The sequence below is a fragment of the Talpa occidentalis genome, unplaced genomic scaffold (assembly GCF_014898055.3).
Source record: "Talpa occidentalis isolate TD23 unplaced genomic scaffold, MPIMG_talOcc4v2.1 talOcc4.6, whole genome shotgun sequence".
Taxonomy (NCBI): domain Eukaryota; kingdom Metazoa; phylum Chordata; class Mammalia; order Eulipotyphla; family Talpidae; genus Talpa; species Talpa occidentalis.
In genome coordinates, this window is record NW_023604972.1 from 50,090,354 (window position 1) to 50,106,687 (window position 16,334).

Here is a 16,334-nt window from a genome sequence, read left to right on the forward strand (position 1 = left end):
GAATTATTAAAGGTATCTGAAGTCTAAAGTATTAACCAGAAGGTTCACGATGAGAAAGATTCCAAATAGTTTTTTTAAAATAAATTATTTTTAATAATAATTATGCTGGTAATTGATCATCCTGGTTGACTAAAGTTTACTTTCAAACTATAATTTTGGTAAATACATACTAATTCATGTCCAAAAGTCATATGAATACAAAATGCACACTAAGTTGAACATTCAACTCCTTGAAGCTCTTTTGCAAAATTTATACTTAATTACACTATATAAAAAGAAATTCTCTCATTTTAGAACTTGGTATCATTTGTATTCAAGATCAGTTTTCTTTGGAAAATTCAGTATCAAGAAACAGACATTCCAGTGGAGGCACAATGACCAACCAGAAAATTCTATTTGCTGGTCAATTCAGTATATATACTGACTTTAAGTGCAACTCAGTAAGAGAGGAGAAATGTTTACATCCTCTTTCCCCTATAGCTCATCCTTCTTTTCCCATTCTCCTTAACTAGAGCTTCTATACAAATGAAATTATAATTTCATTTCCCTATCATTTCATTGTAAGACACTCTAAATTCTAGTTTTAAAATAGACTTGTTGAATGTTGTCTCTGTCAAATACATTTATGATATTGTCTTATATACTTATTAAAAAAGTGCTTCAGGGCCTCCCCGGTGGCGCAGCGGTTGAGCGCTGGGTTGCGAAGCTGCCCACGGCCTCTGCGGCGCCGGTTCGATCCCCTGCTGCTCCCCGGCCACCAGAGGAGGGTCCCACATGGCGCGCAGACCTCTCCTGCCGCCCGCTGCTCCCCTCAGCAGTGTACTTTGGTCCTTCTGCCTGCTCTGCTCCCTGCTCTGGCTCTGGTGAATTCTCTCACCCTCCCGCGCTTCTGACTGTACCCAGTGCATGTATAAACAAAACAAACAAACAAATAAATAAATAAAACATGCCTCTATAAAAAAAATATATAAAAAAAAAAAAAGTGCTTCACATTAGGCTTTTCATTGTCCAGAAAGAAAAATTCTTGATATGAAGTTAGTAGTGTGTTCTTTTTAAGTTTTCTTTAATTTCATCATGAGGTTCCCAACATCACAGTCTTCCAATTGTTTTTTTAATATGCTGTTTTTTAATAAACACACTTAGCATATAATGGGAATAGATGAACTATGCAGATAATGATAATAAAATTGTCTTAATATCAACTTTACCTTCAAAAAGGACCACACATTTTTTTCAAACTCAGTCTGGGAAGCATCAATTTTTTTCTGACAGTAGTTGACAAATCCTTGTGACTGCACGACCTGCTGAAGTTGGTCGGATCGGCTGAGGAATTCCTTTTCTGTCACAACCTGACTGATGAACACGTGGCGTTGCTGCTGCTGCTGCTGCTCAGCTCCTTGCTGGGAGGGCATTTTGACATTCTCAAAGGTAACTAGTTTGCCTCCAAACTATAAAAGAAGAAATGAACAAAATCAGTCTGAACAACAAGGATGTAGCCAAAAAATGTGCTAATTTTAAACCTGCTTATGGAAAAAACTGTGGCCTAAATAGACACCAATTTAAATAAAATTAGCTGATATCCTTGCCCATGCTCCACAATCTGACTCTGGACTTCAATTATACTGCTACATAATAGCCACCTTCCAGATAAAATGTACTATTTATTGTACTCCACAATTTCTCACCTATTTGTTTTCACTGCCTTCCACATATGCAATGCTACTTCCCTTTAAGGTCCCAAGCAAATGTCATCTCTTCCATCTTGATAGCCTCAGTTTATCACCTATTTTTTGTTTCAACTTTTTTTTTTTTTTAAGATTTATTTATTTATTTATTTATGCAAGCACTGGGTACAGTCAGAAGCGTGGGAGGGTGAGAGAATTCACCAGAGCCAGAGCAGGGAGCAGAGCAGGCAGAAAGACCGAAGTACACTGCTGAGGGGATCAGCGGGTGGCAGGAGAGGTCTGCACACCATGTGGGACCCTCCTCCGGTGGCCGGGGAGCAGCCGGGGATAGAACTGGCGCCTCAGAGGCCGCAGGCAGCTTCGCAACCCAATGCTCAACCGCTGCGCCACAGGGGAGGCCCTTGTTTCAACTTTTAACTGCACATATTTCTGTACTAGGCTCTAAATTTTATTTTATTTTATTTTTTTAAGATTTACTTATTTATATAAGCACTGGGTACAGTCAGAAGCGTGGGAGGGTGAGAGAATTCCCCAGAACCACAGCAGGGAGCAGAACAGGCAGACTGACAAAGTACACTGCTGAGGGGAGCAGCGGGTGGCAGGAGAGGTCTGCGCACCATGTGGGACCCTCGCCAGCCTATCGGGATCGAACCTGTGCTGCAGAGGCCGCTGAGAGCTTCACAGCGCTAAGCTCAACAGCCTGCGCCACCAGGGAAGGCCCTCTGATCTCTTTTCTTCCTGAAAACAGGAGATGAAATCCCCCATTTCTATCTGTTCTCTCTACTCTTGGTGGAAACAAACATCTTCATTATCACAGATGGGCGTCAAGGCCAAGAGAATTCTGTACAAATAAACTTGTTAAAATAATTATCTCCCTTTAGTCTATATATTTTAGTTACTTTGTACAACTGGCATTCTTTGTCCAATCTCTTATATAAACAACTCAGGTTTTGCCACTTGTTTGGTTGTTCATTTTCCTTTGGAGGTTCATACATACATGTAAAAGCCTGTATGCTCTAGTAAAAGCTCCAAAAATCACTGCAATCAAGAAATGTGCCCAGATGGTTTTAGCTTAGGATTCCTCAAACTTCGTTAATCACAGAATCTTTTTTCTCCTAGATTTCTAAACACTTAGCTGAACTAGCTTCCTAAATAACTCAAAGACTGATATTTAAAAACAAAACAAAAAAACCAACCTGTACGTTTTTTTCCTGTATGTTTTTAATCTTCTTATGTCAATTTAATTCTCCCACTCAGCCAAAAATCCTAAGAGGGTAAAGTTTTTCCTCCCTGACTTTATTCTTTGTCTCCTTTATTCTTGTATTTTTCACAGTATATAATATCTATCTTAAACATAACAGGCAGATATCTAATATATTTATAAAAAAATGAACACAGGGAAAGAAGGAAACAGGACCAAATTTGGATCTGTATACAACTATGGTCTTCCCACGAACTTATTAAATGTATAATATGTTCAGTGTTTGTTATGTCAGGCATTGTAGAAAATACCAAGATATAAAAGTAAATACAACTATCCTTAAGAAACTTGAACATGAAAATAAAACTGAATACAACAGACACATAAAATATTAACGGAGATACAGATGACACCACTCATGTAAGTTCACAAAATGACAAAACTGCTGAGTTTTCTGGGTTCTAGGAAAGTTGGAGAAAAGTGTACAAGTGAAACCAGTTTTTAACCAGTTTTACAAGATGATTAAATTTATTCAATACTGGGTGCTATGTAATATTAATATTACATTACACAATTACAATAATATGAATGATGTATTAGTTATCAGTTTTAAAACTGACCTAAGCAAAAATAGAAAACTTAAATATTGCAACTTAAGACAATAAATATATATCTGAAATCTTAGTAAAGTAAAAATAATGCAACTTACAAAAATTTCTAAAAATTTAGCAAGAAAATAATTGAAAAACTTGGAAGGAATTACAAATGCAGCAATTTAATGTTGCTTAGAAAAGTTTAGATTAGGTGGCCTAGGGGTTAAGTCTCAGAGCTATCACTTCTATAGCCTGAGTTCAATTCCCAGCCAGGTTGCTAACCCACATATGGCACAACAGGCCTCTCCTGTTTCAACCTCTGGTCCCCTTAGCAGTGTAAACCTGCCTGTTCTGCTCCCACTCTGTCTCTAGTCAATCCTCTCATCTCCTTGCACCTCTGGCCTTCACCCCAGTTCATTAAAAACAAAAAGTTTCAATTAATATTACGTAGAGTTAATATATCAAGACATAGATACTTAGGTAAATTATTTACAAGATAATCACAAAAATAACTAAAAATTCTAAAACTTCAATAATGGTAACCAAAAGATATTTGAGGGGGACACTTAACATCCCACACCTCCTATCCACAGAGAGAAGGAATTTTCATGGTAATCTATAAGGGAAAAACAGAAGAACACTTCTAGCCGCTCTGTCCCTCATACTCTCCTGGGAAAGGGCTGACTACACTGACATTATTTTCAGTGAAGAAATAAAGAATATTTGCATCAATTCTTTTTGTGTCTATCATCCTACACAGAGCTCTAGTCCACACAGGTAAGTTGTCTGTACCTTCAAGGAAAGCCCTACAGAGCCTACCTAGGTCTACCTGTGATAAGGTTGCTAAGGCTGTTTAACAGGGACAAAGCAAACAAAATATTTACTGAATCAGACATTGGGAATATAGTATAGGCAAACAAAACAGATGAAAATCTAGCTGTTAGAGCCTATATTCTAATTTGTTACAAGGTCCACTAATGGTTGCACATCTAAATTACAATCTCCAATCTACCTTATAAATCTACCTACTAAATAAATCTACCTACTAAAACTGACATTTTGATTTTCCATCTCTCTAATTTGGTTCCAAACTCATATGTGAAAGAAAGGAGTGTTACTTATCTTATAAAGATGCTCACTTTTCAGTCCCCAAATAAATAAATAATATATTAATTGGGCCCCATTTTAGGTACTGGAAACATACCTATGAAGTAGACAGCCTAACTGTACCCAGTGCTTGTGTAAATAAATAAATAAATAAAAAGTGGAAAAAAAAAAAAGTGAAAATTCCTTAAACAAGCAAAGATTCAAAGGCAGAGTGCAGATAATGAAGAAGACCAGGTAAGAGGGATGGTGAAGGTTAATTAAATCTATAGAATGAATTTATGAGTGACATAATTAAAAGTCTATTTCAGAAAGATTACTCCTGTATATGTAGTATAGACTGAAAGGGGTAAAGACAAGCAATAGATATGCAATTATGTAACATGTAATCATGTTTAAGTGGAAAAATGAAGAGAATTAACACTATAAAAGGTGAAATAAATCCATGTTATTTATAAAGAACTGAAGGATGAATAGGAGAGGCCAAAGGAAAAGTTATGAGCTGTGTCAATAGAGGAATGACACCAAGAACTCAACAGTCACTTACAGAGGAAGGATTCATTCAGTTTTAGGGACGATGTATATACAGAATTCTATGACGTGTACAATTCTGTTCTGATAATATAAAAAGTTGTGGGGATGCTGAACAAAATGGTTTAAGTTTAAAGTCTTAATTTTAGACATTATTACCAAAAGACCAATTTTTAACATTATGTACAGTAGGCATTTGATTAAACTGACATAATAGCTAGATTTATATATGCAAGATCAGACAATTTATTTCTTTGTACTTCTCTTTATTTGCAAAATGGAGGTAATTGTGGTTATTTTAAAAGTGGTTATAAAAACTATATAACTTAATATAAAATGTTATTGAAAATGCTAAAATATTACCTGGCACAAAGTATATAAGAAATATTTTTTAACTTCTAATATTACTATTAAAAAGATAGTATCATACCTGTAGGTTGTAGGGAGACAGTAACCCAACAATGGACAAATGGACTATTCTATGCTAGATTTTTAAAAACAGATGTAAACTGAGAATATTAAGGATAAGCCTATAGTATTTCTTTTTTCTGGTCTACAGAAATGGTGAAAGTTTTATAAGTTTCAGTTTGAGGACATTAATTTGGAAACAATTTCTTAGATACAATAACCAAAAAGAAGAGATAACAAAAAGCAGTAATAGACAAAGGAGGCTTCTAAGCAGCAAAGGAAAGAGTGGAGTTTAAAGGAAAACTGAAGAATGTGAGAATATATTTACAAATGCTTTATCTGATAAGGAGTTAATATCCAGAGCATATAAAGAATTCTTAGGGGCCTCCCCTGTGGGGAAGCAGGTTGAGTGCTGCACTGTGAATCTGTCCTCAGCCTCCGCAGCACCGGTTTGATTCCCGGTCAGCCAGGGAGAATCCCACATGACGAGGCAGACTTCTCCTGTCTCGCCCCTGCTCCCCCAGCAATGCCTTCTGTCCGTCTGCCTGTTCTGCTCCCCGCTCTGTCTCTGGTGAATCCTCTCCCCCTCCCGCAACTCTGGCCTGTACCCCAACTCTTGTATAAATAAATATTAAAAAAAAAAGAATTCTTAAAATTCAACAACAAAAAACCCCAAACAACTCCATTAAAAAATGGACACAGGAGGTTTGTCCCTGGTAGTGCAGGGGTTAAAGTTTCAGCGCTATCAAGCCCTCGCCAGCTAGCCACCCATAATGGCAAAAGATCAATCCCTGGCCAGGGAACTAACTCACATGGCACAGCAGACCTCTCCTGTCTCGCCTGCTGCAATGTATTTCAGTAGATCCGCCTGTTCTGTTCCCCACTCTGCCTCTGGTAAATCCTCTCACCTCCCGGTACCTCTAGCATAGACCCCAGTTCTTGCATTCATAAATAAATAAAATAAATATTTTTAAAAAAGGGTATAGGAGTTGAATAGACATTTCTTCAAAGATGACACACAAATAGCTTACAGATGCATGACAAAATGCTTCACCTAACTAATCATTAGGGAAATGCCAATAAAAACCATCATCTCAAGTCCATTAGGATGCCTGCTATCTAAAAATTAGAAAGTAATTACTTGTTAGTGAAAATGTGAAAAAAAAATGGAATCCTTGTGCATTTGCTGATAGAAATAAAAATAGTAAAGGTGGTATGGGAACCAAGATGGAGGTTTTTCAGAAAATTAAAAATAAAATTACCTTAAGATCCCATAATGCCACTTTTGATATATATCCAAAAGAACTGAAAAATAGGATCTCAAAGTAATATTTGGAAAAAATGTTCATTGCAACATTATTTACAATAGACATGAGGTAGCAGCAACATAATTATCCATTAATAGGTTAATGGGCAAAGAAAATGTGGTGTACACACACACACATACACACACATACTCACAAACGGAATACTACTCGGCCTTTTAAAAGAACCTTGAGAACAATATGCTAAGTGAAATAAGTTAATCACAAAAAGACAAATACTGCATGATTTCATTATATGAGAGATCTAAAGTCAACCTCAGAGAAGCATAAAATAGAACATGATTGGGCCTCCCCGGTGGCGCAGCGGCTGAGCGCTGGGTTGTGAAGCTGCCCGCAGCCTCTGCAGTGCCAGTTCGATCCCCGGCTGCTCCCCGGCCACCGGAGGAGGGTCCCACATGGCGCGCAGACCTCTCCTGCCGCCCGCTGCTCCCCTCAGCAGTGTACTTCGGTCCTTCTGCCTGCTCTGCTCCCCGCTCTGGCTCTGGTGAATTCTCTCACCCTCCCGCGCTTCTGACTGTACCCAGTGCATGTATAAACCAAAAACAAACAAACAAATAAATAAATGAATAAAATACGTGCCTCTTTAAAAAAAAAAAATCTAAAATTAAAAAAAAAAAAAAATAGAACATGATTATCAAGGGTTAAGAAGCTGTGCAATGGGCAGTTTTTGTTCAATAGGTATAGAGTTTGGGTTCTGCAAGATGTAACAGATCTAAAGATCTGTTGCATATAGTTATATGCTTTACAGTACATTTAACAATGGATAAGATTTTAAAAAATCTAGTGGAAAGGTTGTTCAAAAAGGAGGATACCTCCTCCACCTCCCTACCCCAAAAACAGACAAAGCAGAAACAAGGACATCACATTTAATAAGAGAATGAGGGGCACAGGATGGTGGGAAGTTTGCACAACAATGTAAACATACTTAATGCCACCAAACTTTGTATTTTAAAAGGAGTAAAATTTTATGTTGTGTATACTTTACCACAATTTTTTAAAAAGGGAGTAGTTCCCACCTCTTCTGAGAAATCCTTCTGATTGACTAAAAACCAGAAACCAGACCTCCCCAGTGGTGCAGTGGGTTGAGCGCAGTGCTATGAGGCTGTCCGCAGCCTCTGCTGTGCAGGGTTCAATTCCCCGCTGGTCAGGAAGGTACCCACATGGTGCAGCAGACCTCTCCTGCCTCGCCCTGTGTTCCCCTCAGCAGTGTCTTTGGTCCGTCTGCCTGTTCTGCTCCCCACTCTGTCTCTGGTGAATCCTCTCACCCTCCCCTGCCTCTGGCCTGTACCCCAGTCCTTGTATAAAAAAAAATAAATCTTAAAAATCAAAAACAAACCAGAAACCCATCCCATGTGATCAATCCTATAATAACCCTTTACTAAAGATCCTTCTTGCTTATGGACCATAAAAACAAATCCACCTACTGAAAAGGAAGCACCAACAGGCCTTCGGATCCACTTGGGTGGCTTCTTTAGAGGCAACACTACGCTATGTTGAGTAGTTGGCTGTGGAATTTGTAACGGAGGAAGGGGCTGTCCTGTGCCAAAGGGATCCAAATTCCCAAAAGATGATGAAAGCTGAAAAAAATAAAGATGGGAGAATTTGTAACTTAAAAAGATTATATGTTTTCAAGTCATAGCTAAGAACATTTTTAAAACATAATTAGTCAAATTAATCAGAATTGTTGATCAGTGAAGTCATTTTCAAAATCATTATATGATTTTGATTTATGCTTTTTTTCAGGTGTTATAACCCAAAACCTTAACTTTAACAAGTTTACCTTGTCAACTTGTTTCTGCCTTAAACCATCTGCACTTCCACCCATGATAGAATAAACACTGATACGCCCATCAAAGGAAGCAGCTGATAAGACAGCAGGATTTCTTGGACACCACTGAATATCAAAGCACCACTGTGTGTTGGTGGGAAGTTCATATAATACCTAGGTCAAACAAACAAAAGACAGTCAGAAAGTGGTACAGTCACTTTATAGCCAAACACCTGAATTAATATGATCAACAAGTGCCGCTTGATGAAGCATTTTCTTTTTAGAAAGTTTTTTTTAGCCAGGAAAAGTAATTATAAAAAGTTCCTTAACATACAACAAAAGTATATTATGCTGGTTTATTATGATAAAAAGAAATGCCATTCAAAATTTCAATCAGATTTGGCACAAGTTCATTTTAAAAATGGAGGGTTTTTTTCCATTTTTATTGAAAAACAAGAATATTCTACTAGACTCAACTTGTTAAAATAAAAGATCACTGGTATCCTGTTTGTCTCTGCCTGTGTAAAGGCCAAACAACCAATTTCAATTTAAAGACCAACTTTAATCTTAAAAAGAAAGAATTCAAGCAGAAATTTCTCTTTTAGTCAATTGAAAAAAACATGTTTATATCACCCTTATTACAGTTTTGGCATAGACAGTTTCCTTTAGGTGGGAAAAATACAGAAAAACTATAAAAATGACACAAAACCTTTACATTGTAATAACTCTTGCTAATTCAAAGTTAGTGTGATGGTAACTAATGCTAATATGAGCACAGCTTTCATGGTTTTATGAATTAAGTTAAATTAGCTTAACTTTGGCATCTGGTGATATTTAAAATAATTTTTATGCAAAAACAGAATTAAGTGAAAAGATAATCTGCTCATTCTTGATGCTTAAATTGGTTGATGAGACACGCAGCTGAATCACTTCTCTGTTCCAATCTGCATTAACATCTACTAAATTTTAAAAGTTGCAGCCTGTTCTACAGGTTTATTCCTTCCAAGTTTAAGCACACACAAGTAATCTTAAGTAAAAATTCATTTAATCAGGGTCCTCCTGGAGGCGCAGGGGTTAAGGTCTCACGCTATCAAGCTATCCCACTGCAACATGAGTTCAATACCCAGCCAGGGAGCTAACCTACATGGTGTAGCAGGCCTCTCCTGTCTCGCCTGCTGCTCCCCTCAGCAGTGTTCTTCAGTAGATCTGCCTGTGTTGTTTCCCACTCTGTCTGTAGTGAAACTCTCACCCCGCAGCTCTGGCCTACAACCCAGTTCTTGTATGCATAAATAAAAATATATCTTTAGAAAAAAATTCATTTAACCAAACTGCATAGCTGAGAAAATAAGAACAATTTCCATAAATTCTGAACCCATTTTTGAAGGCACAGTGTAAAATCCCAGATTTTTATTCCTTGGTGTACAAATCATATGGCGTAAAAATTATTATTTTAATTTTGTCTCTATCACCCCCTAACTTTAACATTTCTATATTTTACAGATATCAATAAATGTGGCAACTTTAAGCTACAAATCAGATAACAAAAGTGCTTATTATAGATTTAATATATTATAGATTTAATGCAAAACAAATTTAATATTATAGATTAAAACCTATCGAAGATACTCTTATTTTTACTAGCATCCCATAAAAGTAACTAGGAAAACACTTACAGTAATCTAAATTTAAAAAAAGATGAACGTGTAAAGCCGTAGTTAAAATGTATGAACTCTTGTCCAACACTGTAAGAAAGGGAAACCATCCAACTACTAGAATAAAATAATTTTAAATTATTTTAATCCAATTTTTAACCCAAAGCAAATAAAATTATAGTTATATAGCAATTACATTCAATAGGGTAAAATTTCCTACATTTAAATTATTACCATGGGAAGAGCATATGACAAATATTAATTATAAAAAGTATTAGATTCTTGTTATATTGTCCAGAAGAGAGATTAAAAACCTACATGTACTGATTTTTCAAGTAAAAGGGAATTATGAGGAACGGTAAAGCAGGAAAAAGACATCAACATTGGAGTACTCCTACTTTGAAGACATGGGTTTGTACAGACACCACATGTAAAATAAATCAAGTATTTCGTGTCTAAATAAACATCTTATATTGGATATGGGGGCTAGGAGATAATTTTTACTTTCAAATATACTATTTCAATGACAGATTTTTCATGTTTGAAACAACTGAGCTTAGATAACGTTGCTGACAAAATCTCTGCTCAATGACCGCTTCACATAACTCCATCTATTTTCCCATCTACTAAGCTGTAATAATGCACTAAAAAATCCATATGGAAAATACTTTTTTCAGCTAGAAATAAAATATTATAATAGCTATAAGCTTGAGAAACATTTCCTCCCCATACCTCTCCTGTATTTGGGTTAGAGCAAAGAATCTTAGCATCTTTTCCACAGCTTAGCAACAGTTCAGGATCAGCCATGCTCCAAGCAATTGCCAAAATCCCCCTATTAAAAAAAAAAGAAATGAAACAATTTTTAATCGTCAGAAAAATCAAATACCCAAATTATTTCTAAATATGTTTCTTGAGAATATACACTAATAGAAGTTTCATTTCATAAACCATTTCAAAAGTGATTTGGTAATATGTATACTCATTTGATTATTACATTGCATTCAAAATAGTGCAAAGTATATGATAGCAAAAATGAAAACAAATGTCCAATGACATGAACTATATAATAATAAATTACAGATCATCTTGTGATGAAAAAAATAAGTAGTTGAAAAATTACATTATAGAAAATTATTTCTTACAATTAATGAAAAAAGATAACCGTGTATGTAAATTTGTATAAAAATACATAATTACATTAAATATTTAATTGGAATTATGTAACTACAAATTAATAAATGCACAATAAATGTTCTGCCTTTGCATGGGTAGGAAATGCAACTATTTTACATTTTCTATGTTATGTTTACATTTTCTAGTTTTTATAATTTGCAGAATTCTTCTACCAAATGCAGCTTTTTAAATTTTTTCTCCCCGTTCTTTTTTTTTTCAAAGATTCATTTATTTATGCATACAAGAGAGGAGGCACGGGCCATTTATTTATGCATACAAGAGCGGAGGCATGGGCCAGAGATGTAGGGGGATGAGAGGATTCACCAGAGACAGAATGGGGAACAGAACAGGCAGACCAACCAAATACACTGCTGAGGGAAGCAGTGGGCGAGGTGGGAGCAGTCTACTTCGCCATGTGGGTTGCCCCCTGGCCAGCCAGGGATCGAACTCATGCTGCAGAGGCTGCAGATTGCCTCATAGTGCGGTGCTTAATCCCTTATGCCACCAGGGAGGCCCCAGTTTTTTTAATTTAAAGAAAAAATTTAAAATTTGTCTCACAAAGTACTACAAATCTAAATAACAAAGATCTGATTTTATAGTTCTTTTGGTGTTATAGTACTTTAATCCTAACTATAAGTTAGGATTAAGTACTTTAATCCTAACTATAACAAAAGTAATTATTGTAGCTATTTTGAAAATTCAGGTTACCATAAAGAAAAGTTCCACGCGAGGGAAAAACACTATTAATATTTTGTCTTTTCTATATTCATTCCTTTGTTGTTTAGAGATGGAAGAAGTTAGTAATACTACCATGCAATGAAAAAAAAAAAAAACTAGAAACCAGAATAAAAGTCTAGCTACTAGAAACTATGTTTGCATATTTCTTAAAATAAAAGCATACAAATTCAGATCCCTTAACTCTGCTGGAAACATTTCTAAGATGCATGGTTTCTTAACTTTTAAAATTTCCCAAATATAGTTAAATCTCATTTTTAATTTGTTTGAGTTAATGGTGTTTTCTTCTCTAAAAGTTGTTTTTAATTTGATAATGTTTCTTCAACTAAGTTCCGCTCAGAATTCAAGGAAAGATAGTATAAGAGAAGGATCCACATTGTTTAAGAGTATCTGGTTTGTCCAAATATTCTTTTTCTTAAAAAGTTCAAATCTTTGGGCCTCCCCGGTGGCGCAGCGGTTGAGCGCTGGGTTGCGAAGCTGCCCGCAGCCTCTGCAGCACAGGTTCGATCCCCGGCTGCCCTCCGGCCACCGGAGGAGGGTCCCACATGGGGCACAGGCCTCTCCTGCCGCCCGCTGCTCCCCTCAGCAATGTACTTCGGTCCTTCTGCCTGCTCTGCTCCCCGCTCTGGCTCTGGTGAATTCTCTCACCCTCCTGCACTTCTGACTGTACCCAGTGCTTGTATAAACAAATAAATAAATAAATAAATCTTTAAAAAAAAAAAAAAAAAAGTTCAAATCTTTTTTAAAAAAGTATTTTTTAGAGGACAGTATTATGTCCACCCTCATATTCCTCACTATTCACTTAGATTTACCAATTTGGCCACACTGAACTATGTCCCTCCCTTTTTCATACATACATAGACATATATGCACATATATATATATTTGACCATTTCAGGGTTAATTGTAGTTATCATACAGGTCATCCTTAAGATTCATCTCTGTGGATAAGAAAATTCATCTATACAATATTTCAATTACATACTGAAAATATTTATTCACATGCAATAAATAACATATAATAATTTTTAATATATAGTCTATATTAAAATTTTCCCAACTGCATCAATAATGTTCTTTACAATTGCCTTCCCTGGGCCAGGGAGCTAACCCACATATGGTTACAGCAGATCGCTCCTATCTCGCCCACTGTGCCCTCTTTGTAGTGTATTTTAATGAATCCAGCCATTCTGCTTCCCATTCTGTCTATGGTGAATCTTCTCACCCCCTGCACCTCTGGCCTACAATCCAGTACTTGTACGCAGAAAAAAAAATTTATAATTGCCTTTCCCTGTTAGACTCCAATCATGCATGTTAAGGCATGTCAAAACTTCTTTTAAAGAAATCTAGAACATTTAGATGTTCTTATTAAGTATTTTAAAAAGTCACACAACTGGGTGGCACAAGAGGTTAAAATGCAGCACTATGAAGCTATCCATAACCACTGCTGCATGAGTCTGATCTCCGGCCAGGAACTAAGACACATGGCGCAGCAGACCTCTCCTGACTCACCCACTGCTCACCTCAACAGTGTATTTCAGTCAATCTGACTGTTCTGTTCCCCACTCTGTCTCTGGTGAATCCTCTTACACACACACCCCACCCCCCACACCTCTGGCCTGTATTCCATTTCTTGTATGCATAAATAAATCTTTAAAACAAAAAAGTCACAAATTGTAGAGCTGGAAGGGACCTCAAGGTCATATAAGCCAATAGTTGCATTTATTAAAGAGGAGTAAAATGGAAAATTAGAGAGGTTGATTGCTCCTACACCCACTATGATCTGTCTTGCTAAATTATGATCAGTCCTAAAATTGGAAGTAGAATGTTGTGTTAAGAGTGTGTACTCTGGGAACAGGATTTTTGGGTTAGAAGTCATCACTTGATTATGTGACCTTCTAGTAACTTGTCAAGATAAAGTAGATTCTGAAGTTAATAAAAATCTAACAATTCAAAGTACTAAGTAGATGTGTTTTTTTTTTTAAGTTGTAATTTTATTTTATTTTATTTTTAAATAATAAATTTTATTTTTATATTCCCCATACAATTGCAACCCCCCCATTCTGACCGCAATCCCTCCCCTCCCGCCCCCCACCCCCAAAAAAGTGTCTCTGGTAAGTAGATGTGTTTTTAAAAATTAACAAATCAAGTTTGTTGAAAGAGCAGAATGATACCTGGCATGGTTTTCAGAATGATACCTGGAATGTTTTTAAAAATTAACAAATCAAGTTTGTTGAAAGAGCAGAATGATACCTGGCATGGTTTTCAAGGACACGAAGAGGAGAGGAAGCAAAGCGAAGATCCCACATCTGGACCACTGGTGACCTATCATCCTCAGAGGCAAGGACCATCTGCGTAGCAATATCAGGATGCCATGCCAAGCCAGAGCAATGCATCTGCAGAAAATTAAGACTCACGTTTTATCAATCATATTATAAGCCAAAATGAACTTGAGGAATATTTCTTTGTTTAAACAACAGAAAACACTAGCTCAGGTTAGTATATTATTAAAAACAAAACCTAAAGCTACTAAATTTTATTAGTCCTAAAAGTAAAAAGTTTAAATGTTTTCAATTCACCTAGCTATGTGCTATAAAAAGTCAATCTACGTCAGACTAATTCTATGACAAGAATGAGTTTTCCAGTCAAAATCACAACTAGGGAAAAGTTTTATATACATTTAAAATTTAGCAGATGCAGAAAAATAAAAAGATTTCAACAACCAAGAACTCTTCGATAATGATAAAATATCAAAAGCAACATCACCATCATTTAAATTTTTACATCAAATTAACATTATTATTGAAAATTTCCTGGAATTTCTGATCTTACTGAGTATTTTAGAAAATGACTGAAATGCCTATCGTAGGCCTTACTCCATTGAAGCTTGTTTTAAAATTCCTCATTCATTGAAAAACAATACCCTGAAAAAAGTCTTTTAAATAGGTTTTTGTTCTTTTTGTCGTCGTTTTAAAATTTTGCATGTGTTCTCTAATCCAGGCAAATTCATTTTTGAAATGTCAAACTAAACAAAGTATTTAAAAATAATCTAACAAAACAAGGTCCCCTAAATTGCATCTAAATTACTTTATAGCTATAAAATTTGTAAGGCTAAAAATTAAATGGGCAAGTGGGAGAAAGATATTAGCTCACTTTCACAGTACCAATCAGAAAATATGAAGTCAGGAGTTTGGAAACTACAAGTTCACACATCACAAAATTAGCAGCAGGAAAACTCTGTACATTCTAAAGAAAGTTAAAGATTAATTAGAGAGTTGCTGTAATTATTTGAAATAGTTAGCAAAAACAAAACAAAACAAAACAAAAACCCACCACCAGTATAAGCCCCATAATTTATCAAATTCTCTCTTCACCAGTATTATCCAACATGACTTATTGTTATTTTTGTATTATTTTCCTCAAGGAATAAAACCTTTCACTCTAACATACTGGGCAATGAAAATAGAACTTAACTTCATAGAAATCTGATTTGTTGCCAATTATGACAATGTAAGAATACCTATATTCATAATAACTATAGCAAAAATATGTATTCATCACACATCAATCATATACTTACCCTATTAGTATGATCACTGACTTTGATGATAGGTTCATTTTTTCTGAGATCCCATACAGTGGCCCGGCCACTGGGACTGGCCGATGCTAAAATATGCTGAACTTGTCTGTTCCATGCAATGCAGCTGATATCTTCTGCAGGCTATAAGGAATAAACTCTTAAAAAAACACTTCTCAATTATAATTAAATTTAACTACAAAATCTGATTCTTCATGAAACAAAATGGATTACTTAGAAATCTATCTATTCATTCCACAAATGTGCTTTATATATTCCAAAGTTTTCAAAATGTACACAATAGGTTAAAGCTCAGATATATGCCAATTCAAGATTTTCTCTTGGGGCCTCCCTGGTGGCCCAAAGGGTTAAGTCTCAGAGCTATCAAGCTATCACTGCTATAGCCTGCATTTGATCTCCAGACAGGGATCTAAGCCACATATGGCACAGCAGACCTCTCCTGTCTCGCCCGCTGCTCCCCTCAGCAATGTATTTCAGTCAATCTGCCTGTTCTGCTCCTCACTCAGTCTCTGGTGAATCTTCTCATTCCTCGCACCTCTGGCCTACACCCCAGATCTTCTA

General features: G+C 36.0%; 1 protein-coding gene across 24 annotated transcripts in view; it reads right to left on the reverse strand.

Moving 5' to 3' along the window:
• SEC31A (SEC31 homolog A, COPII coat complex component) overlaps window positions 1-16,334 on the reverse strand; it is an 85,954-nt gene that overhangs the window by 38,916 nt on the left and 30,704 nt on the right. For all 24 annotated transcript variants that reach the window (XM_054688151.1, XM_037530035.2, XM_054688147.1 and 21 more), the window contains 6 exons: window positions 15,756-15,896; window positions 14,429-14,571; window positions 11,000-11,099; window positions 8,628-8,789; window positions 8,272-8,424; window positions 1,209-1,448 (listed from right to left, as the gene is read on the reverse strand). In XM_054688151.1, coding sequence (XP_054544126.1) covers window positions 1,209-1,448; window positions 8,272-8,424; window positions 8,628-8,789; window positions 11,000-11,099; window positions 14,429-14,571; window positions 15,756-15,896 — 939 coding nt within the window. The remainder of the gene's footprint in view (window positions 1-1,208; window positions 1,449-8,271; window positions 8,425-8,627; window positions 8,790-10,999; window positions 11,100-14,428; window positions 14,572-15,755; window positions 15,897-16,334) is intronic.